At 45.1% G+C, this 23,771-nt stretch overlaps 1 protein-coding gene across 4 annotated transcripts in view; it reads left to right on the top strand.

Moving 5' to 3' along the window:
• The first annotated feature begins 4,553 nt into the window (after positions 1–4,553).
• The window catches only part of AK7 (adenylate kinase 7), an 81,846-nt gene continuing 62,628 nt past the window's right edge, over positions 4,554–23,771 (top strand). For 2 of the 4 annotated variants that reach the window (XM_023731670.1, XM_023731671.1), the window contains exons 1-3: positions 4,615–4,716; positions 14,938–15,126; positions 18,143–18,251. In XM_023731670.1, the coding sequence (XP_023587438.1) occupies positions 4,615–4,716; positions 14,938–15,126; positions 18,143–18,251 (400 nt within the window). Of the gene's footprint in view, positions 4,717–14,937; positions 15,127–18,142; positions 18,252–23,771 lie in introns of all 4 variants that reach the window. The other 2 variants (XM_023731669.1, XM_004376734.1) reach the window with 2 other exon arrangements.

Here is a 23,771-nt window from a genome sequence, read left to right as displayed (position 1 = left end):
TCGCGTGCTTGTTTTTGCACTTAAACTGACAGCACTTCCTTGCTGATAATTTAAAAAAAATTTTTTTTACTATATGCAGACTATTCCCAAATTGAGTTTGCAGAATTTTAAAATGTTAATTATTTTGTCAAAATCTAAAGAATGTTTAATGAGACTTGTATGTATGAAAAAGAAAGTGGGGTGGTTCCGGAAAAAACGGAATGAAAAGGCTCCCATTTATAGAAATGTGCCTTAGTCTTGCAGAAAATAATTTTACCTTTGGGCATCACTTCAGGAAATACTTTCACATAGCTCTTATGTAATTCTAAGGGCCCTGTTTGGTTGGTATTATCACTCCTATTATATAGCTAATTTAACACCCTCAGCTACTGACTTAAAGGTCAGCAGTTCGAACCCACCAGCCACCCACCCGAGAAAGAAGGCAGTTGCTTCCTTAAAGATTACAGCCTTAGAAACTCAATGGGGCAGTTCTCCTCTGTCCTGTAGTCAGAATCAGCGGCAACGGGTTTAACAGCTTAAGGAAGGTTCAAAGATTGGTCCCAAAAACCAAACCAAACCAGACATGATGCTGTCGAGTTGATTCCAACTCATGGCGACCCTATCCCAGTCCCCCACAAATGGCTGCAGAGCTGGAAGTCAAAGCCAGATAGCCTGAGTACCCCCCAGTCCAGCGCCACCAAGCTGCCTAGAGATCCTAGGGCACCTCTGCTATTTGAGGCATCCAGTATTTAAAAAAGAAGCTACAAAATATTCTTGCATGTGTAAAATATTTACATGTAACAAAATAATGGTTAAAGCACACAGAAAAGGTTGATACAATCTTACTATTCCAAGATAACTGCAGGATTTATTCAGAATCCACCCTAGACTTTGTGGTCCCCTGCTGACACAAGTTGAATGCCATCACTGAGTTTGTCAATCTATGTCAGTAACTGGATAATCACATTTGGAAAGAAGGTCAAAAGTCTCATTTTCGTCCCTTTGTCAATATGAGTGAATCTCCCACACAAACGTCCCCCCAGTCCCCGCTGCCAGCCCACCCCAGAAGTCTGGCCGAAGCTGCTACTAAACAGCCCCTAAGCCAGTTGAACTCTGTGTACCAACCATCAGCTGGCTGCAGAGTAGGGACCACGTGCTGTGGGCCCAGTGTCCTGGACCTGAAATTCCATGGCAACAGCTTTTAATCATGTCAAGTCATCCTGGTCAGACCACGCCACCATTACAAAAAAGGCAAACCTGTTGGCATGAGTGGATTCCAACTCATGGCAACCTCATGTGTTACAGGGTAGAACTGCTCCACAGGGTTTTCTTGGCTGTGATCTTTACAGAAGCAGATCGCCAAGCCTTTTTTCCTCCCTCCTGGGAGGGTTCCAGCTGCCAGCCTTTTTTAGGTTAGTAGTCAAAGGCAAACATTTTGTGCCACCACATACAGGGACCATCCCACAGGAGCTGTACATTAACTCCAGCATTCCAGGCAAGGCCAAGGCTGTGTGGCTTTACATTTTCATCAGAACAATATTTTTGTCATCCACAGTTTCAGATATTGAGCTTCTCCATCATCTCTTGCCACAGATGTAGTCCACTTGATTTCAGTGTATTCCATCCAGTGAGGTCCATGTGTATAGTTGTCTTTCGTGTTGTTGAAAAAAGATATCTCCAATGACTAAGCAGTTGGTCTTGAAGAATTCTATCCTGTGATCTCCAGCATTGTTTCTATCACCAAGGCCATATTTTCAAACTACTGATCCTTCTTTGTTTCCAACTTCCACATTCCAATCACCAGTAATTATAATGCATCCTGACTGCATGTTTAATCAATTTCACACTGAAGAAGTTGGAAAAATCTTCAGTTTCTTCCTCTTTGGCATTCGTGGTTGGTGTGTAATTTGAATAATGGTCATATTAACTGGTCTTCCTTGTTGTTGCTGTCAGGTGCTGTCGAATCAGTTCCGACTCATAGCGACCTACGTACAACAGAACGAAACACTGCCCGGTCCTGTGCCATCATCACAATCATTGTTGTCCTTAAGCCCATTGTTGCAGCCACTGTGTCACTCCATCTCGTTGAGGGTCTTTCTCTTTTTTGCTGACCCTCTCTACCTTGTAGGCATATGGATATTATCCGATATCTGACAACAATATTCAACCATTTCAGGAGGTACCATATGATCAAAAACCAATGGTACTGAAGGGAGAAGTCCGAGCTACACTGAAGGCATTGGCAAAAAACATGGTTGCAGGAATTGACAGAATACCAACTGAGATGCTTTAACAGATGCAATGCAGGAAGCACTCACTTGTCTGTGCCAAGAAATTTGGAAGACAGCCTCTTGGCCAATCCACTGGAAGAGATCCATATTTGTGCACATTCCAAAGAAAGATGATCCAATGGAATGCAGAAATTATCAAACAATGTAGTTAATATCACTTGCAAGCAAAATTCTGCTGAAGATATTTCAAAATCGACTGCAGCTGTACATCAACAGGGAACTGCCAGAAATTCAAGCTGCATTCAGAAGAGGAGTTGGAATGAGGGATATCATTGCTGACATCAGATGGAGCTTGGGTAAAAGCAGAGAACACCAGAAAGAGGTTTTTACTGACTATGTAAATGCATTCAAATGTGTGGATCATAGCAAATTGTGGATATAATTGCGAAGAATGGGAATTCCAGAACACTTAATTGTGCTCTTGCAAAACCTACACATAGATTAAGAAGGAGTGGTTTGAAAACCACAAGGGGGTAAAACAGAAAACCAAACCCATGGCCATTGAGTCGGTTCCAACTCATAGCAACCCTACAGGACAGAGTAGAACTGCCCCATAGGGTTTCCAAGGAGCGCCTGGTGGATTTGAACTGCCGACCTTTTGGTTAGCAGCTGTAGCTCTTAACCAGTATGCCACCAGGGTTTCTAACAAGGGGATACTGCTTGGTTTAAAATTGGCAAAAGTGTGTTGCAGGGTTGTATCCTTTCACTTTACTTATTCAATCTATATGCTAAGCAAATAATCTGAGAAGCTAGACTATACGAAGAAGAACGCGGCATCAGGATTGGAGGAAGACTCATTAACAACCTGTGATATGACACAACCTTGCATGCTGAAAGCAAAGAGAATTTGAAGTACTTACTGATAAAGATCAAAGACTACAGCCTTCAGTATGCATTACACCTCAACATAAAACAAAAATCTTCACAACTGAGCCAATAAGCAACATCATGATAAACGGAGAAAAGCCTGAAGTTGTTAAGGATTTGATTTTTCTTGGATCTACAATCAATGCCCATGGAAGCAGCAGTCAAGAAATGAAATGACATATTGCATTGGCAAACCTGCTGCAAAAGACCTCTTTAAAGTGCTAAAAAGCAAACATGTCACTTTGAGGACTAGGGTGTGCCTGCCCCAAGCCATGGTATTTTCAGTGGCCTCATATGCGTGCAAAAGCTGGACGATAAATAAGGAAGACTGAAGAAGAGTTGCTGCCTTTGAATTATGGTGTTGGTGAAGAATATTGAATATACACACCATGGACTGCCAGAAGAACGAACAAGTCTGTCTTGGAAGAAGTATAGCCAGAATGCTTCTTAGAAGGAAGATGGTGAGACCATCTCACATACTTTGGACATGTTATCAGGAGGGACCCGTCCCTGGAGAAGGACATCATGCTTGGTAAAGTAGAGGGTCAGCAAAAAAGAGGAAGACCCTCAATGAGATGGATTGACACAGTAGCTGCAACAATGGACTCAAACACAGCAACGATTGTGAGGCGAGTGCAGGACAGGGCAGTGTTTAGTTTGTCGTGCAGAGTCGCTATGAGTCAAAGCCGACTCCAGGGCACCTAACACACAACACAGTTTAAGAATAAGGAGATGAAAGGGAACACAGATCACATGGCCCCCTGGGGCAGGTGCCCGAGGAGGCTCCGACGAGGACGTGCTCTGCCCGAGGGCACGCAGCTTGTAGCAGGGACCAGAGTGACGTTGAGGCTGCGGGAACACCTGCCTGGCAGCGCCGTGGACCACGCCGCGGGGACACCAGCGGCAACACCAGCGGCATCTCAGGTCCCAGGAACGCCCCGCCCAGCGTCCTAGCCCCGCCCCGGGATCGTCCCGCCCAGCGTCCCAGCCCCGCCCCGGGATCGTCCCGCCCAGAGTCCCAGCCCCGCCCCGGGAACGTCCCGCCCAGAGTCCCAGCCCCGCCCCGGGGACGTCCCGCCCAGAGTCCTAGCCCCGCCCCGGCAACGCCCCGCCCTGCGCCCTTCCCCCTCACCAGAGACCGTCCCGCCCAGCCCCCTAGGCCCCGCCCCCGAAAATGCCCCGCTCAGCTCCTTAGCCCCGCCCCAGGAAGCGGCTCTGACCCCCGGCCTAGGGCCCTCTCCCAGGATGGCCCCTTTCAATGCCTTAGGCCCCGCCCCTAGGAACGCCTTGTTCAGTGTCCTAGGCCCATCCCAGAAACGCCTCTCCCAGAGCTCTAGCCCCGCCCCGGGAACGCCCCGCCCAGCGCTCTAGCCCCGCCCCCAGGGAGCGGCCCGGCCCCTTCCGCCCAGAGCCCCGGCTCCATCTCCCTGGCAACCGAAGGGACGCTTTCACCTTAGCAACCTGCGCGGCTCCCATTATGGCTGAAGAAGAAGTTCCCGCCTCGGTGGAGAAAGTTGTCCGGATCCAGAGGGTGTTTATTAATCTACTGGACACATACAGCAGCGGAAACATTGGGAAGGTGAGCGGCGGCCGCTCCGAGTCGGACCCCAGCCTCAGGCTCGCAGCCCCCTCCCGATCCTCAACTCAGCCAGGGCCTGCGCCACCGGAGGCGTTTGGGCCTCCTTCAGGGAGGGTCCCTCGTCCTGGCCAGGCCAATGACCCCTGCACCCCAGATCGCATCCAGGCGAGAAGGACGTTCCCACCTGGAAGCCCAGGTATTTAGATGTCGCTGTCAGGTCCAGCCCCGCCCCCCTTTACTGAGGGGAAACTGAGGCTGAGAGAGGAAGGGACTTGCCGGATCAAATAGTATGCCTGGGACAGGACCTAGACATAGAGCTCAGGTCTCCAGCCTCCTAACGAGGTTCTCTTTCCATTTCGCTACGGCATCTTATTCAGGCAACCAAGGAGAAAATAAGTCGAGGTGTTATATCATCCACGAAGCAGTTTCCATTCATCAATTCCTTCAACAAATGGTTTGGCAGCTCCGATTACGTGACTAACGAGCCCTTGTGGCACAGTGGTGGTTAAAGCGCTTGGCTGCTAACCGAGAGGTTGGCAGTTCGAACCTAGGAGCCGTTTGGCGGGAGAAAGATGTGGCAATCTGCTTCTGTAAAGATTATAGCCTTGGAAACCCTATGGGGCAGTTCTACTCTGTCCTATAGGATCACTGTGAGTCGGAATCCACTGGACAGCAGTGGGTTTAGTTTTTATTATGTAACTGCTAAATGAAAGGTTGGAGGTTCGAATCCACCATGAGGTGCCTCGGGAAAAAGTCTTAGCAATCTGCTTCTGAAAAATCAGCCATTGAAAACCCTATGGAGAACAGTTCTACCCTGGCACACATGGGGTCGCCATCAGTGAGTCAAATCCACGGGAACTGGTTTGGTTTTTTTGGTTGTGTGCTGGGCACTGTTTTGGTCCCTGAGTCCCATCAAGCTTTCTGGCCCTTCTTTGTCTTTGTTGTAAGTTTCCTGTCTAGTTGACTCTTACTCATGGTGACCCCTGTGTGCAGAGTAGAACTGCTTCATAGGGTTTTCAAGGCTGGGACCTTTCGGAAGCAGATCACAAGGCCTCTCTTCCGCAGCACCAGTGGGTGAGTTCAAATCACCAATTTTTCAATTGGTAGCCAAGCTCAAACTATTTGCACTACCCAGCAAATCTGCCTAAAACAGGGAGCAGCTACAGTACGTACCATCTGAAATTGACCACTTAAGAAATAGAGATTTGGGTATATAATTTATATGTAAATACATTATTTTTACACGCAGTATGATCCCTAAGGTTGTGTGTTAACTTCGCTGGGCCATGATTCTCAGTGGTTTGGCAGTTATGATGTAGTTTGGCAGTCGTATAATGATGTGATCACCTCCATGATGAGATCTGATATAATGTGATCACCTCCATGATGGGATATGCTTTGAGTAGCCAGTGAATTAAAGGGGAGTTTCCTTGGGGGTGTGGCCCACTTCCAATATAGATGGACTTTCTGGCAAGGGTCTTGGGCTTTTGCTCTCTGTGGATCCTGCAACTGGCTCCTGTTCATCCAACCTTTGGTTCTTGGGACTTGAGCTAGCAGCGTGCCTGCTGATCTTGGGATTTGTCAGCCTCCGCAGCCTGTGAGCCAGATGCCTGCCGTCTGACCTGCTGATCTTGGGTTCACCAGCCCTTGCAGCTACGTGAGTCAGGAGAAACCTGCAGCCTGACCCAAGGACTTGGGACTTTCTAGCCTCTACAACTGTGTGAGAAATTTCCTTGAAATACATCTCTCTCTCTCTCTATATATATATATATAAAGACACTTCACTGGTTTTGCTTCTCTAGAGAACCCAGCCTAAGACATGTAGTATGTAATTATATATGACAAACAATATATATAATTATATATATGTATGTTATGTGATATGTGTGTATAATATATTATGTGTGATATGTGTGTATAATGTATTATATGTGATTTGTATATATATTATATGTAATATATATGTCCTCAGGATACTGCCTGTCCTGGGAGGAAATAGTCAATAAATAATTTTTACTGTGATATATATGTGCATAATATATGTGTATTATTATATATGTAAGTATCTCTAGTGGATACGTATATATCTCTATTGTTGTTGTGGGTATTGTTGAGTCAATTCTGACTCATAATGACCCCATATGATGGAGAAGATCTGCCCCATAGAGTTTTCTTGGCTGTAATCTTTACAGAAGGAGCCCTGGTGGTGCAATGGTAAGCACTCATGCTAAATGAAAGGTTGGCGGTTCGAACCCTCCAGCTGCTCCATGAGAGAAAGCTGTGGCAGTCTGCTTCTGTAAATATTACAGCCTTGGAAACCCTATGGGGCGGTTCTACTGTGTCCTGTAGGGTTGCTGTGAGTTGGAATCAACTCGATGGCAACGCATTTGGTTTTGAGTTTTGTAATCTTTATGGAAGCGGATTACCAGGTCTTTCTCCCATGGAGCCATTGGGTGGGTTTGAACTGCCATATTTTTGATTAGCAGCTGGGTGCTTAAACATTGTGCCACCAGAGCTCATTGTATCTCCATTAGATGAGCTAAAAACAGATGATACAAATTCAAAATGACCAGAAGAGGGGAAAGGAAAGGCAAGAACACAAAACTAAAACAACCCAGACTATATAACAAAAGATTTTCCTTTCACGAAAGACGGGTATGATCTTATTTGCATTTTTGAAAAATACAGATACACATATAGAGAAAATAGAGATAGACAGATAGGTAGACAGAGAGCAACTCGTCTATATACAGAAAATGTCTCAAAGGATACGCAGGAACTGTTATTATTATGTCTGTAAGCTGGGGTTCTTTCATTCATGAGAACTTAACTAAATGCCAGGCTCCATAAGGTCCCTAAGGAGCCCTAGTGGTGCAGTGGTTAAGCGCTCAGCAGCTAACCAAAAGGTTGGTGGTTCGAACCTACCAGCTGCTCCTTGGGAGAAAGACGTGGCAGTCTGCTTCCATAAAAGTGGCTTTTGTTAGGTGCCGTCAAGTCGGTTCCGACTCATAGCCACCCTACGTACAACAGAACAAAACGCAGCCCGGTCCTGCGCCATCCTCACAATCGTTGCTATGTTTGAGCCCATTGTTGCAGCCACTGTGTCAAACCTCATTGAGGGTCTTCCTCTTTTTCGCTGACTCTCTACTTTACAGCCTTGGAAACCCTATGGGGCAGTCTTACAGGGTCTCTATGAGTTGAAATCAACTCAACGGCAATGGATTTTGGGTCAGGTCCCTGGGTGCCCAAACGGACTAGCAATCTGCTTCCATGAAGATCACAGTCGAGAAAACGCTATGGAGCATTTCAATTCTGTAACACATGGGGTCGCCGTGAGGAGGAACTGACTGGACGTCAAGGCTTTGTTGTTTGTTTGTTGGTTGTAGTTTCGGGTGCACTGGGCACAAAAAACTACACAACGAACAAGACAAAAAAGTTACCGCCCTCACGGACCCCACTGCTCCTGGAAGAAGGCAGTCAACAGCTACCGCGTTAAATAAACAGGGTAATGTCTGTGTATGATAAGGACTCTGAAAGGCAAAGGAGAATGAAAAACACCAAAGACACATGGAAAATATTAGCCCAAGAGACAAAATGGCCACACAAAACAGAGACTCCACGGGCCTGAAACCAGAAGAGCTCGATGGTGTCCACCAGTGACCGTCCTGACAGGGAACACAACAGAGAGTCCCTGACGGAGCGGGAGAAAAGAGGGGTGCAGAACTCAAATTCACAGAAAAAGACCAGACTTAATGGTCTGACAGACACCGGAGGAACCCCCAAAACCATGGCCCCCAGACAATGCTCTGTTAGCCCAGAACTATTCCTGAAGCCCACTCTTCAGACAAACATTAGACAGGACTCTAAAACAAAAAATAATACACAGGAGGAGTGTGCTTCTTAGTTCAAACAGATACATGAGACCAAATGGGCGGCTTCTGTCCGGAGGCAGGATGAGAAGGCAGGAAGGGGCAGGAACTAGTTGAATGGACACAGGGAACCCAGGGTGGAAAAGGAAAGTGTGCTGTCACTTTGTGGGGACTGCAACTAATGTTACAAAACAATATGTGTATAAATTTTTGTATGAGAAATTAACTTGAGCTGTTAACTTTCACCTAAAGGACAAGAGAAAAAAAAATAACTAAAAGCTGCGTGTGCAGCAGGGAAAGGTGAAAAAAAAAGAACTCTGAAAGGGAGAAGGGCTGTGATGATGAAGGTGGGAGTGCCGCCGCTCTTACAGGTGATGCTTAATCCGACAGGCACAGGACGAGGTCTGAGCGAACAGCTGGCAGAGGGCACGGTGAAGGTGAAGTGCTGAGGTGGAGTGAGCTGGGCATTCTCGGAGGGCAGAGGGGCGAGGGGGCAGTGACTCCGCACTCCCTTGCCCATCAGGCACAGCAGGTCCAGGACCTAGAGCCACCGTTCCCGTTAGCGGCCCACGACAACGTTCCCTTAAAAGTCACGAGAAAAAAAATAAACTTTTACAATAAAAAACGATGTGAGACTTCATAGCACTGCAGTCATAAAATATAATTTTTAGTGTTTTTATTATGGAGGAAGTGCCCTGTGGCAGTCAGGCTGTGGCCTGGCTCCTAAGCTGTGCCTCACGCGTGGTCAGCCCTCCAGAGACGTTTGGGGCTTAAGTGAGCGAAGGAGGGTCAAGGAGACGGGCCAGGTCCTGCAGGGCCTTGGTTCAGAAGTTCGGCTACTGTTCCAAGTCCAATGGAAAGCCCCTGGAGTACTTAAAAAAGAAGTGACGGATTGAGATTAGGAGTGAGCGAGGAAGAGGAATTTTACTTTTCACTTTGTACTCCTTTGATCTCGGATTTTGTTTTTCAAGAACATAGTATTTCATAATAAGACTTTTTCTTTTAACATGCAGAGATCTTTTTCCAAAAGCTTTGCAATAGCAGAGACTTTGCGGGTTGGTCATTGGTTAATCAGAACCTTCTCTCTTTCTCAAATTCCAGGTAATTGCTCTTAATCTGTACCAAGTATCATGGGAGTGGGAGCAGGAAGCATATAGAAGAAATGGAAGCCGTATCCCTTGGCATCAAGCTTACAGCCCAGTTGGGCAAGGCCACCCCGACCCCTTCTCTCCCAGCTCCCTCTGAGGGAGTTGGTGTGGGTTGGTGAGTTAGAAGACCTACATTTAAGATCCAATTTCACCCCACCCTGCCCATGATATTTTGGGCAGATCACTTGTTATTGTTGGGCATCAATTTCCTCATCTGTGAAATGGGATAATAAAATTGGATATGTATGTTTGAGAGCTAAATGAATATATACATATACATATTATATACACATGTATGATATATATAATACATATACACATTGTTGTTGTTAGGTGCCATCAAGTTGGTTCCGACTCATACAGACCCCATGTACAACAGAAAGAAACACTCCATGGTCCTGCGCCATCCTCACAATCGTTGCTATGCATGAGCCCATTGTTATAGCCACTGTGTCAATCCTTCTCACTGAGGGCCTTCCTCTTTTTCACTGACTCTCTACTTTACCAAGCATGATGTTCTTCTCCAGAGACTGGTCCCTCCTGACAACGTGTCCAAAGTACGTGAGACAAAGTCTCGCCATCTTTGCTTCTAAGGAGCATTCGGTCCGTACTTCTTCTAAGACATATTTGTTCGTTCTTCTAGCAGCTCATGGTCTATTCAATATTCTTCGCCAACAGCATAATTCAAAGGCATCAGTTCTTCAGTCTTCCTTATTCATTGTCCAGCTTTCAATGTATACACATACACATACATAAGTATGTAGGTGTGAGTGAGTGGTGTGACTTTGTAAGCACGTGCAAAGTATCATACGTGGGAGAAACATATTCCAATAAGGTAGAACCTGACAACTTTTCATGCTAACTTGGATTGTTTTTTTCTTCTTCCAATAGTAAAATCTTTAATCCATTTATATGCTTTTTTTATAATTTATTTTATTTTTGTTGTTGTTGAGAATATATACAGCAGAACGTATACCCATTCAACAATTTCTACCTGTACAATTCAGTGACATTGATTACATTCTTCAAGTTGTGCAACCATTCTCACCCTCCTTTCCGAGTTGTTCCTCCCCCATTAACATAAACTCACTGCCCCCTAGGTTTTCCATCTAATCTTTCGAGTTGCTGTTGTCAATTATTCCCATATAGATAGATCATAAAAGAGCACAGTGCTCAATACAGACATTCTTTACTAGTTAAGCTAAACAGTTGTTTGGTTTTAAGAAGACTTCAGGGGATTTTTTGATTTAAAGTTTAAAGATTATCTCAAGGCAATAGTATCAGAGGGTCATCCAGCCTCCATAGCTCCAAAAAGTCTGAATTACTTGGACTGTTTTTTTAAATTATTAGAACGAATGAAGTGGGACTTTTTGTTTGATTGGTTTTGGTATGTTTGTTTTTGTTGCCAAGCTATGGTAACATTATGATTATGTATGTTTAATATATAAATTAATACATCATATTCAAGATCTATCCTGAAGTACAACACCGTCAGTGATAGGATAATGTCCATATGCCTATAAGGAAGACCAGTTAATACGACTATTATTCAAATTTACTCACCAACCACTAAGGCCAAAGATGAAGAAGTTGAAGATTTTTACCAACTTCTTCAGTCTGAAATTGATCGAACATGCAATCAGGATGCATTGATAATTACTGGTGATTGGAATGCAAAAGTTGGAAACAAAGAAGAAGGATCCGGTAGTTGGAAATTATGGCCTTGGGGATAGAAACAATGCCGGAGAGCACATGATGGAATTTTCCAAGACCAATGGCTTCTTCATTGCAAATACATTTTTTCACCAACATAAATGGCAACTATACACATGGACCTCACCATATGGAATACACAGGAATCAAATCAACTACATCTGTGGAAAGAGATGATGGAAAAGCTCAATATCATCAGTCAGAACAAGACCAGGGGCTGACTGCGGAACAGACCATCAATTGCTCATATTCAAGTTCAAGTCGAAACTGAAGAAAATTAGAACAAGTCCACGAGAGCCAAAGTACGACCTTGAGTATATCTCACTTGAGTTTAGAAACCATCTCAAGAATAGATTTGATGTGTAGAACACTAATGACCGAAGACCAGAAGAGCTGTGGAATGACATCAAGGACATCATACATGAAGAAAGCAAGAGGTCATTAAAAAGACAGGAAAGAAAGAAAAGACTGAAATGGATGTCAGAAGAGACTCTGAAACTTGCTCTTCAATGTTGAGTAGCTAAAGCAAAAGGAAGAAATGATGAAGTAAAAGAGCTGAACAGAAGATTTCAAAGGGCAGCTCGTGAAGACAAAGTAAAGTATTACGATGACATGTGTAAAGAGCTGAAGATAGAAAACCAAAAGGGAAGAACATGCTCAGCATTTCTCAAGCTGAAAGAACTGAAGAAAAAATTCAAGCCTAGAGTTTCAGTAGTGAAGGATTCTGTGGGCAAAACACTGAATGATGCAGGAAGCGTCAAAAGAAGACGGAAGGAAAACACAGAGTCATTATACCAAAAAGAATTGGTCGACGTTCAAACGTTTCAGGAGGTAGCATATGATCAGGAACCGATGGTACTGAAGGCAGAAGTCCAAGCTGCACTGAAGGCGTTGGCGAAAAACAAGGCTTAGGAATTGACAGAATATTAATTGAGATGTTTCAACAAATGGATGTGGCGCTGGAAGTGCTCATTCATCTATGCCAAGAAATTTGGAAGACAGTTACCTGGCCAACCAGCTGGAAGAGATCCATATTTATGCCTATTCCCAAGAAAGGTGATCCAACCGAATGCAGAAATTATCGAACAATATCATTAATATTACACACAAGTAAAATTTTCTGAAGGTCATTCAAAAGCTGCTGCAGCATATATCGACAGGGAACTGCCGGAAATTCAGGTCAGATTCAGAAGAGGACGTGGAACCAGGGATATCACTGCTGATGTCAGATGGATCCTGGCTGAAAGCAGAGAATACCAGAAAGATGTTTACCTGTGTTTCATTGACTATGCAAAGACATTCGGTTGTGTGGATCATAACAAATTATGGATAACATTGCAAAGAATGGGAATTCCAGAACACTTAATGGTGCTCATGAGGAACCTGTACACAGATCAAGAGGCAGTTCTTCTGATAGAACAAGGAGATAATACATGGTTTAAAGTCAGGAAAGGTGTGCATCAGGGTTGCATCCTTTCACCATACCTATTCAGTCTGTATGCTGAGCAAATAATCCAAGAAGCTGCACTATATGAAGAAGAAAGGGACATCAGGATTGGAGGAAGACTCATTAACAGCATGCGATAAGCAGATGACACAACCTTGCTTGCTGGAAGTGAAGAGGACTTGAAGCACTTACTGTTGAAGATCAAAGACCACAGCCTTCAGTATGGATTACACCTCAACATAAAGAGAACAAAAATCCTCACAACTGGACCAATAAGCAACATCATGATAAATGGAGAAAAGACTTAAGTTGTCAAGGATTTCATTTCACTTGGATCCACAATCAACACCCATGGAAGCAGCAGTCAAGAAATCAAAAGACGCATTGCATTGGGTAAATCTGCTGCAAAAGACCTCTTTAAAGTGTTGAAAAGCAAAGATGTAACCTTGAGGACTAAGGTGTGCCTGATCCAAGCCGTGGTGTTTTCAATCACTCATATGCATGCGAAAGCTGGACATTGAATAAGAAAGACCAAAGAAGAATTGATGCCTTTGAATTGTGGGGTTGGTGAAGAATATTGACTACACTATGAACTGCCAAAAGAACGAACAAATCTGTCTTGGAAGAACTACAACCAGAATGCTCCTTAGAAGGAAGGACGGTGAGACTACGTCTTCCATACTTTGGACATGTTGTCAGGAGGGACCAATCCCTGGAGAAGGACATCATGCTTGGTAAAGTACAAGGTCAGCAAAAAAGAGGAAGACCCTCAACGAGATGGATTGACACAGTGGCTGCAACAAGGGGCTCAAGCATAACAACGATTGTGAGCATGGCGCAGGACCGGGCAGGGTTTCGTTCTGTGGTGCACGGGGTCTCTGTGAGTCAGAACTGACTTGACGGCACCTGACAACAACATTTAGTATATAAATTAAAATAAAAATAATTCATTTACACAAGAAACTGTTCAACATTGCCTAAGCCACTTCCGAGGATAGCTTTTTTAAAACAAGAACAGAAACTTCACCAAGCTCTTTCTGTCTGATTATGGCTGTGGAGCACTTGAATGTGGCTTGTCCAACCTGAGATGTGCTGCAAGTGTACGACGCACATCGAATGTTAAAGTCTTAGTGTGAACACAAAAAATGTAAAATATCTCATTAATAATTTTAGTAGTATTACCATATTAAATTGGTAACATTTTAGATATATTGTGTTAATTAAAATATTATTTAAATTTAGTATCACCTGTTTCTTTTTACTTTTTTTTTAATGTGGCTACTAGAAAAATATCAAATGACCTAATTGGTCCATATTATATTTCTATATTTCTGTTGAACAAGACAGACATTTTGACTATATCCCTGCTCTGCCTATAGCTAGGAAGGGGTAGCGCCCTTAAACAAGTTATTGAATGCTGTGAGCCTGAGATCCTCATCTCTGAAATGGGGTAACAGCAGTACCCATCTCACTGTATGACTGTGAACATTAAGTCCATTTAAATGAGACAATGCTGTGCCAAGCGTGTACTTTGCCCGATGGCATAGAGTGAGCCCTGGGTAAATGTTGGCTTCTAGAACAATCATTCATTGACTACTGTCTTTATTACCTTGTGCTGCTCTAACAGAAATACCGCAAGTGGGGGGCTTTAACAAACAGAAACTTATTCTCTCACAGTTCAAGGGTCTAGAAGTACAAATTCAGGGCGCCGGCTCTTGGGAAGGCTCTCTCTCTGTGGGCTCAGGGGGAAGGTCTGGTCTCAGTCAGCTTCCATTCCTTGGTTCCTTGGCAATCCTGTGGCATGTACCTTCCCCTCCATTTGTGCTTGCTTGCTTGCTTATCTCAAAAGAGATTTTCTTAAGGCACACCCTAGACCGATACTGCCTCGTTAACATAACAAAAAACCCATTCCCAAATTCTAACCACAGGACTAGAGGTTAGGATTTATAACACCTATTTCTGGGGGACACAATTCAATCCATAACAACTGCTGTTACTCTAATTCGTTCTTAGTATTTGGGAACTTTCTGTTTTTTTTTTGTAGTTTCTATCCAACTGTGTAGTCGGAGCTTCACTTGAAGAAATTACAGACGAGGAGGAAGAGGAAGATGAAAATAAGTCAGCTGCCCCAGAAGCCGCATCAGCCAAACTCAAGGAAGGCACTTTCCAGATTGTGGGCACACTTGCCAAGTCCGAAAGCATCCGTCTGGAGTTTGCGGTGGAGACGTACTCTGTAAGTTGGGAGTAAAGACGGGGGGCGTCCCTGGGCACAAACACTCGGCTACTAACCAAAAGGTTGGCGGTTCAAATCCGCCCAGAGACACCTCAGAGGAAAGGCCTGGTGATCTGCTTTAGAAGAATCAGCCATTGCAACCCCTGTGAGCACAGTTCTACACTGATACACGTGGGGTCGCCGTGAGTCAGAGTCGACCCCATGGCAGCTGGTTCCTGGCTGTATGCTCTCTGCCTGAGAAACAGTGCTACCCACACCTGACAACTCTCCACCGTCCTCAGCCGGGGACATTTAACTGGATCTGAGAAGGGTGCTCCTTTTCTCCTCCAAAGGCAGCTACTCCACTACCCCACCTGCCGCTGTCTGAACCCTCCTGTAGGCTCTGCACTCAGTACACAGCACAGCTGTTCTCTTCTCTCACCCAACCAGCCCCATTCCCCTTTCAAGACTTAACTCAGATGTCACCTCCTCCAGGAAGCTGGCCATGATTCCTACTTCTCTTCCCCTCCCAGTTTGGATTCTGGGCTCTCTTCTTGTGCTGATATAGCATGCTTTACCTGCCTATATCATAACCCTTTTCACACTCTGTTGTTATTACATGTCTATGTGGAGCCACCGACAACAGCTGTCAGCTCCTTGAGGCTAGAGATTATGTCTTATTTATTTTCTGGTTTGTCTGAGCATCTTTGCACCAAGCACAGCATCTGTAGGTCCTCAATAAACGTTTGTGACGTGAATACATGAGTCCCTCCCGCCGTCTTTGGGACCATTCTTCACCACCTACCCCCTTTCTTTCTCCCGGGTCTTCACTTGCCACTGGCCTGGGGCCTCCATCAGTACATACGAAAGTGCTGCAGGGGAGCCTCCTTGGGCCCAGGGGTCTGCTGGTGGTGTCAGAGCCCAGGCTGGGCCTCCAGGGGGATTGTGAGCTTGCCAGGCACCTAAGGGAGCAAGGAAATGCCACGCGAAGGGGAACACTAGGGACGGATGACCCAGTAAGCAGGGTACGCACGGGCTCCCTTGTGCTTACTAATCCGTAGTGCACAATTTCACCACATCTAAGATGTGTCACACGTGGGAAAGCGTACGGCGGCATGCTAAGGCACAGACAGTACCAGCATAGCCAGAGCGTGGGCTGTGAGGGCCACGGGAAGGAAGCAAGCATTGCATGAACGGGGAGGGAGCGTGGAGGATGGAAAAAGTTAGGCTGGTCCAGGTTGTCAAAGGTGCCTCTGCCCGGCTCAGGGCGTCCCGGGCTTACCAGGCGAGCTCGTGTTCACCTTTCCGACCCAGCTCAAATGCTGACTCCTTAGAGACATAGTCACGGCTTCCTCCTAGTCCCTCACATCTCAGATGTGCCTCTGTGACAGCCCTTCACAGATGTGGGCCTGCTGCGTAAGGCTGAACAGGTCGCGCACTGCACAAGTGTGCCCAGCCAAGGGTGTAGGTGGGGGCTGGGAAGCAGCCTGTTCTACTGGCTCCCCGCGTCCTACAGTGGCTGCCTTCTTACAGCTTCCCACCGAGAGCAGCTGGCCTTTTTCTAATTCGTGCTAAGGCTTCACATGAACAAAGATGTCCTTGTGTGCACAAGACTATAATTGTTTGCTAAAAGTCTTCCTAACAACACACACACACACAGACACTCCTCAGTATCAGCAACCATATATTATTCATTTTGCCTGTATCCCCCCAGGATCCAAAACAGTGCCCACAAATGTTTGCTGGCTGAACAAATGCATTCATGAGCATAGTCTCTCAACATCTGGGCAGGACGACTCTTTGCTTGAAAATACGCCCGTTTCCTCCTAAATAAGTCCCGCTAGAACTGAGCAAGCCTGCGTGTTTGTCTTTGGGCGCCGGCCTCCCGTGCTTTTGCAGGTCTGGACTACAGGTGCTTCCTCCAGTTGCCCTTCTGCCTTTCCCTCGTGTGTCATTCCTGAACCTAGATCTGTCGCAGGTGTACACGGAGGGCCGTCTCCTCTCACACTGCCACGTGTCGACAATGTAAAACGTTGATGTTCCGATGAGCCCCGGCAGGGAGTCTCCTGCACATTTAGGCCAGAAGAGAAACGGGATGCCTGGGGGCTTAGAGCTTAGAGCTTAGAGAGCGGAGCTGGGGAAACCAGCAGTCCTAGTGCCGATTTAGGGCATGGTGATGGCGCCTGGGCAGGTCTGCCGGTCAGCAAGGAAATCAGTCCACTTCCCTTTGTTCTCCAGCCAGGTTGTGTGGAAAGAGAACAAGTGTGATCCGGTGTCCTGCTTAACGCAACTGGTCAGGGACTGAAGGGCGGGGGGGTGGGGGGTGGGGATGTCTGATCCTCAAGACCGTGGGGATAACAGAAAATGTAAACGCAGCTTTGGAAATGAAGCATCCTTTCGTGGTGATCTTAATACCCGCCACAGTACTGCACTGTTGGGAAGTGTGCTGACTCAGGCACAGCAAACACGCGTTAAAACACACTGATATCGACCTTCCTTTTGTCTAATGTGAGATTGTTTCCTTTTTAACCATTAAAAGTTTCTGTGTTTTTAGAATGTTCTCAACTGTCAACTGCAATAAGGCCCCTTACATCTAGAAAAAGACCGGATAAATTCCATCCCGAGGATTCTGAAACAGTCTAGATTAACCACTCGGCAGCACTTCTGAGCAATTCATGATCTCAGATTGCTCAAAGAATCTTGCATAGAATTTGAGTTCGTGTTAAATGCTGTATTTCTTCTAGCGTTTTCTGATTCTCCCCCTCTGAACTGGAGTTTAAACAGCATGCAGAAATAGCACCTAAGATCATTATGCAATTTTTAAATCATCTGTTCCAGGCTGTTTTCATAAACTGTTATTTGAAAGCCGCACACAGCAGAGAGCCAGAATCTCCTGTGAAATAAAACACCTCCTGCAAACGTTTCTCATGGGACACTTCAACGCAGCACATCTAATTTGGAAATTGTCGTTCAGTCTAAATATTCAGGTTACCTTGTTAGCTTCTTGCAACAAAGCACTGTCAATTTTCTTTTTCAGGCCCTCTCTCGAGAAGAACTTCTCATGCGCCTGATGGAGTGTGATGTTGTTATCTATAACATCACTGAATGCCCCCAGCAAGTGGAGGAGGCCATATGGGCAGTGTCTGGTCAGTGAGGTCTCTCTTATCTACAGGGACAATGTTTCTGGGCAGCTTGCTTTGTTTAAGAGCATCTAATGAAACTAGATACATCGTTGCTGTTAGTTGCCATTCAGTCCACTCGGACTCCTGGCGATGTCACGTACAACAGAACGAAACACTGGTCCTGCGTCATCCTCATGGTCGTTGGTATGTTTGAGTCCATTGTTGTGGCGACTATGTCAATCCGTCTTGTTGAGGGTTTCCCTCTTTTTCGCTGACCTTCGACCAAGCAAGATATACTTTCCTAGCGATTGGTCTTCCCTGATGACGTGTCCAAAGTAAGCAAGTCGAAGTCTCACCATCTTTGCCTCTAAGGAGCATTCTGGTTGTATTTCTTCTAAAACTGATTTGTTTGCTCTTTTGGCTAGGTACCTTAGGGCTATGGGAAAGCTGGCCTGAGACTTATTTGAAATATGAAATCCATGCTGTGGATAGGTACTTCGGAGAAGAAAAGATTTCTAATCCTCAAAAGAAATGAAACTTTAGGGGACACTGAGCTTCTGTTAAGTGTGATGGAAAAATCTGGAAATGGATAGTGGTGATGGATGAACACGGTTAACATAATTAATGTCACTTAACTGGACATGTGAAGATTGTTGGAATGGCAAATATTTTGTTACACATGTACTTACAATAAATTTTTTTAAAAATGAAGCATTAACTCTCAAGATTCAACATTCATCCATTCCACAAGAGCTACTGAAGGAGGTGCAGTTGAATGTATAGTCATGTGCCGCATAACGTCCGTTCAGGCAACGTCTGACTGCATGTATATCCGTGGTCCCATATAGCTTTGCTAAGAATATATGGTATATATGGCTAAGTATATATGGCTAAGTGTATGCGCTTGTCTGGACCCAGGAAGAAAGGGGCAGAGGGAGGAGGAAGGGAAGACGGAGTCCCCTGCAGTTGTGGGGACAAGTCGTTGGAGGCCAGTGAACCTCAATAAGGTAGGCTGGGTGGTTGGGCTCTGTGGCTGAGCGGCTGCCATGCTTGGCAGAACCGCCGCCGCCTGCTCATGGTGCACAGTGAGCGGTTGCTCTTCCGAATCGGGTTAGTGCAGCTGGGCTCCAGCAGGATGCGGGGCTCAGGAAGGCAGGCACACTGGTGAAGGGACCAAGAGGCAGGGGCTGCGGGAGGGCTCCAAAGGGTATGGAGAGTGGGATCTGGGGCCAGAGAAGAGGGGTTGGAGAGGCACTCTGGAGAAGCTGCTGAATTAGGGGAACTGAGATTGGGACAGAAGCTGAGGAACGGTGTATACTTTGCTAATTAACATGGTGCCGTAGTCATCTAGTGCGGCTGTAACAGAAACACCACAAGTGGATGGCTTTAACAAACAGAAATTTATTCTCTCATAGTCTAGGAAGCTAGAAGTCTGAATTTAGGCCCCAGCTCCAGAGGAAGACTTTCTCTGTCCGTCAGCTCTGGAGGAAGGTCCTTGTCATCAATCTTCCCCTGGGTCTAGGAGTTTCTCAGCACAGGGACCCTGGGTGCAAAGGACACGCTCCGCTTCCGGCTCTTCATTCTTGGTGATGTTGGTCCATCTCCTCTCTGCTTGCTTCTCTCTTTTATATCTCAAAAGAGATTGACTCAAGATACAGCCTAATCTTGTAGAATGAGTCCTGCCTCGTTAGGAAAACTGCCTCTAATCCTGCCTCATTAACATAGAGGTTAGGATTTACAACATGCCAGATCACAAATTGGAGCACAACCATACCATACTGGGAATCATAGCCTAGCCAAGTTGACACACATTTTTTGGGGACACAATTCAGGCCATAACACATAATGTTTGCACAACGTCCAAATCACATTGCTTCCTTATTCACAGAACGTATTATGGACATTAAGTGACGCATGACTGTACTGGGGATCACAAAGACAAATAAGGAAAGGTTCTGCCCTCAGGCACTTGCAGGCACACTTGAGAAACTTTAATGCAAGGTAGAAGGTGGCATGTTCACAAGAAAGGCACACACGAGCGATGTGGCTTTCAGAGGGGAGGGGTTATTTCTACCTGAAAAGATTTGATTCAGCTCAGCGAAGATTCCTTGGTAGCAAAGGTCAGGGAAGGCTTGTGGAGGAAGCTGTGGAGAGAATGATAGTACTTGAAACACTTTGAAAAATGTAATAAACTCTGAGGACCTCAGGTCTAAGAGAACAAGGTGGTGGTTAGCACTTGGGTGCTGTGAGGACTAATCTCATTAATCCTGGAGCAGAGGAGAAAACAAATCAGTGTATTTGACTCATCATTCTAGACTAGAAGGACAGCCAGAAAGGATACAGAATTCCTTACATTTTAACGCAAGCCATGACATTTTCAATCGCATTATGTGCGCATGAAAGTTGGATCATGAAAAAGGAAGACGGAAGAAGAATTGATGCATTTGAACTGTGGTGTTGGCGAAGAACATTGAATATACCGTGGACTGCCGAAAGAACAAATCAGTCTTAGAAAAAATACACCAGAATGCTCCTTAGAAGCGAGGATGGTGAGACTTAGACGCGCTTACTTTGGACACGTCATCAGGAAACACCTATCTCTAGAGAAGGACATCATATTTGGTTAAGTAGAAGGCCAGCAAAAAAGAGACAAACCCTCCATCAGATGGATTGTTGATACGGTAGCTACAAAAATGGACTCAACATACCAACGATTATGAAGATGGTGCAGGGCTGGACAACATTTCCTTCTACTGTACGTAAGGTCCTCATGAGTAAGAGCCAAGTGGACGGCAGCTAGTAGCAACAACATACATTGTCTTAGGGGAATTAGATCGGGGGTAGGAAGACTTTTTCTGTAAAGAGCCAGACAGTAAATATTGGTTGGCCCTTGCAGCAAGAAAGCAGCCACAGACAAAATGCACATGAGTGAGCTGCTTTCCAATAAAACTTTGTGTACAAAAACAGGCAGTAGTTTGCCCTTCCCTGAGTCAGATCAACAGCAAAAGTATATATTTCTGCTTAATTCAAAGAAATGGAATGGAATCTCAGGAAATAACTCAGGGAAATAATGAAAGAAAAATACTGTCTGTGGGTGTGTTGAATTCCTCAGGAGCTCAGAATGTTTGATTTCTCATTTTTAACTTTGTGCCTGAATTACAGTCAGTGGGACACCAATCAAACATGAACATTGTGTCGTCTTTCATAACAGAGTTTGTTTAAAGCTTGCTTTCTGCATTTTGTCCCTTTGCAAATATTTACAGGTGTGCAATTGCTCATTCACCTAACTACCTAAAAACTAATCAGAACTAATATCTATTGAGTTCTTATTTGACCTTTGAAAATTGAGTTTTCTCTATCATGTATCCTAGCAATTTTCTTAAAATTCTCGATATTTTTTCCTAAAATAAAACCTGAACCTGCTTTGGAAATACAAAAGTTCAGTAGAGCTGATGATAAAAGCAACAATTGCTTGCATTTCCTTTCCACCCCATCCTTATTTCTCAAAAGCAAGCTTGTTTGATTCTGCTGTGGCTTTTAATGCATAAAACTGCCTTCATCCATGCCCCTTGGTCGTGAGTTGTAGCCGTTAGCCCTGTAACCAGGGTATGACAGATGAGCTTCAGTGGATTCATACAATTGCCGCACCACCCCTGTCTTAGTCATCTAGTGCTGCTATAACAGAAATCCCACAAGTGGATGGCTTTCACAAAGAGAAATTTATTCTCTCACTCACAGTCTGATAGGCTAAAAGTCCAAATTCAGGGCGTCAGCTCCAGGGGAAGGCTTTCTGTCTCTGTTGGCTCTGGAGGAAGGTCCTTGTCATTAATCCTCCCCTGGTCTAGGAACTTCTCGGGCAGGAACCTCGGGTCCAAAGGACGTGCTCTGCTCTAGGTGCTGCTTTCTTGGTGGTGTGAGGTCCCCTCCTTTCTGCTCGCTTCCCTTTCCTTTTAACTCTTGTAAGATAAATGGTGGTTCAGGCAACACCCCAGGGAAACTCCCTTTACATTGGATCAGGGATGTGACCAGAACAAGGATGTTACACCCCACCCTAATCCCCTTTACCATAATCTACCTTGCCTCGTTAACCACAGGCCAAGATTAGGATTTACAACACATAGGAAAATCACATCAACACTGGGAATCATGGCCTAGTCAAATTGATACACATATTTTGGGGGACACAGTTCAATCCATGACAGCCCCTCAAGGGAGTTTTTTCATTTTTTAAACTTTGACATGACATTTCCTCTCGTCACCTTGATGAAATGTTGTTATTGGGTGCCGTTGAGTCGATTTCTACTCGAAGCCAACCCATGTGACAGAGTAGAACTGCCCCATAGGGTTTTCTTTGCTTAATCTTTATGGGAGCAGATCAACAGCTCTTTCACCCTCAGAGCCTCTAGTAAGTTAGCAGCCAAGCACTTAACCATTGTGCCACCAGGGGTCCTTTCATTTTAATAAAAAGCTTAAAATAATTAAGAAAATTCTACTTCTGTCTTGGGGGACACATTTTAACTGTACAACATAATTTTTGAGATATAGACTGTTTCTGCCAGAGAGTGTAGTCAGAGATCCATAGGCCTGTAATCAGCAGCCGCCTGGGGAACATGGGGTTTGTGGGGCTGGGGAGAAGGGCGAGGACTCCGTTATTGTATCTGATGCACATTTTTAGATTTTGTTTTTCTTACATTGGATATGTATTACTTTAATAGTGTTTTATTACTTTTTTTTTTAAAGATTTTCCTACTTTGCCTTTCTCAGATGCTAGAAAGAGAAAGTAAAATTTACATAGAAGAAGGAATAAATTATTAGAAATGAGAAAAATATTTATATATGTGGTTAAAGCGCATGTTCAAAAGTGTTTGAGGACTTCCGGCAAAATGGTGCTCTAGGCAGAAGCACCACGCCGTCCCTCCACAGCAAAGATCTGAAAAACTAAGCCGAACAGAGAAAACGACAATCCTGAGACCCTAAAACATCAAATGAAGAGATAAAGAACTCAGCCAAGCACCAAATGGAGTGAGAAAACCGACAGAGAATGGAGAGCGAGGAGAGATTCACGCAGAGGTCCCCTACCAGCTAACGCAGCGCGGATCTGCCATCTTGGACTCCTCTCGGACACCAGCAAACAGGTGGTATGAGAAAGCAGCTTCACGGAGCTTCCAGCAGGAGACAAAACAACCGGTAATTTGCGATATACGCTTTCCCACTCCCTACCCTTCTTCACCCCCACTCAGCCTCCTCTGCTTCCTGCGGCCACAGTCTCTTGTCTGGGAAACACCGGCTGCTTCGATTCCACACACCTGAACGGGCAGGCTCTCTGAGTGCCATTTGTTGGCTGCTGGTGTTCCTTTTTTCTGCTTCTTTTGATTTCTTCCTTACCTCTCACCAACTTCCCCTCCTTTTGCTCAAATACCTGGCTCCGTGCACCATCTTTGCTTCTTTCTGAGGGGCTGTGGAGCTCCATTTAAGTGCAGAGCTACTTCCTGGTCAGTGCTACCATGCTAGTGGAATCCCAGGGCTGTTGTTTGTTTGTTTGTT

The sequence above is a fragment of the Trichechus manatus genome, unplaced genomic scaffold (assembly GCF_000243295.1).
Source record: "Trichechus manatus latirostris isolate Lorelei unplaced genomic scaffold, TriManLat1.0 scaffold00045, whole genome shotgun sequence".
Classification (NCBI taxonomy): domain Eukaryota; kingdom Metazoa; phylum Chordata; class Mammalia; order Sirenia; family Trichechidae; genus Trichechus; species Trichechus manatus.
This window is presented reverse-complemented; position numbering and strand designations above follow the sequence as displayed.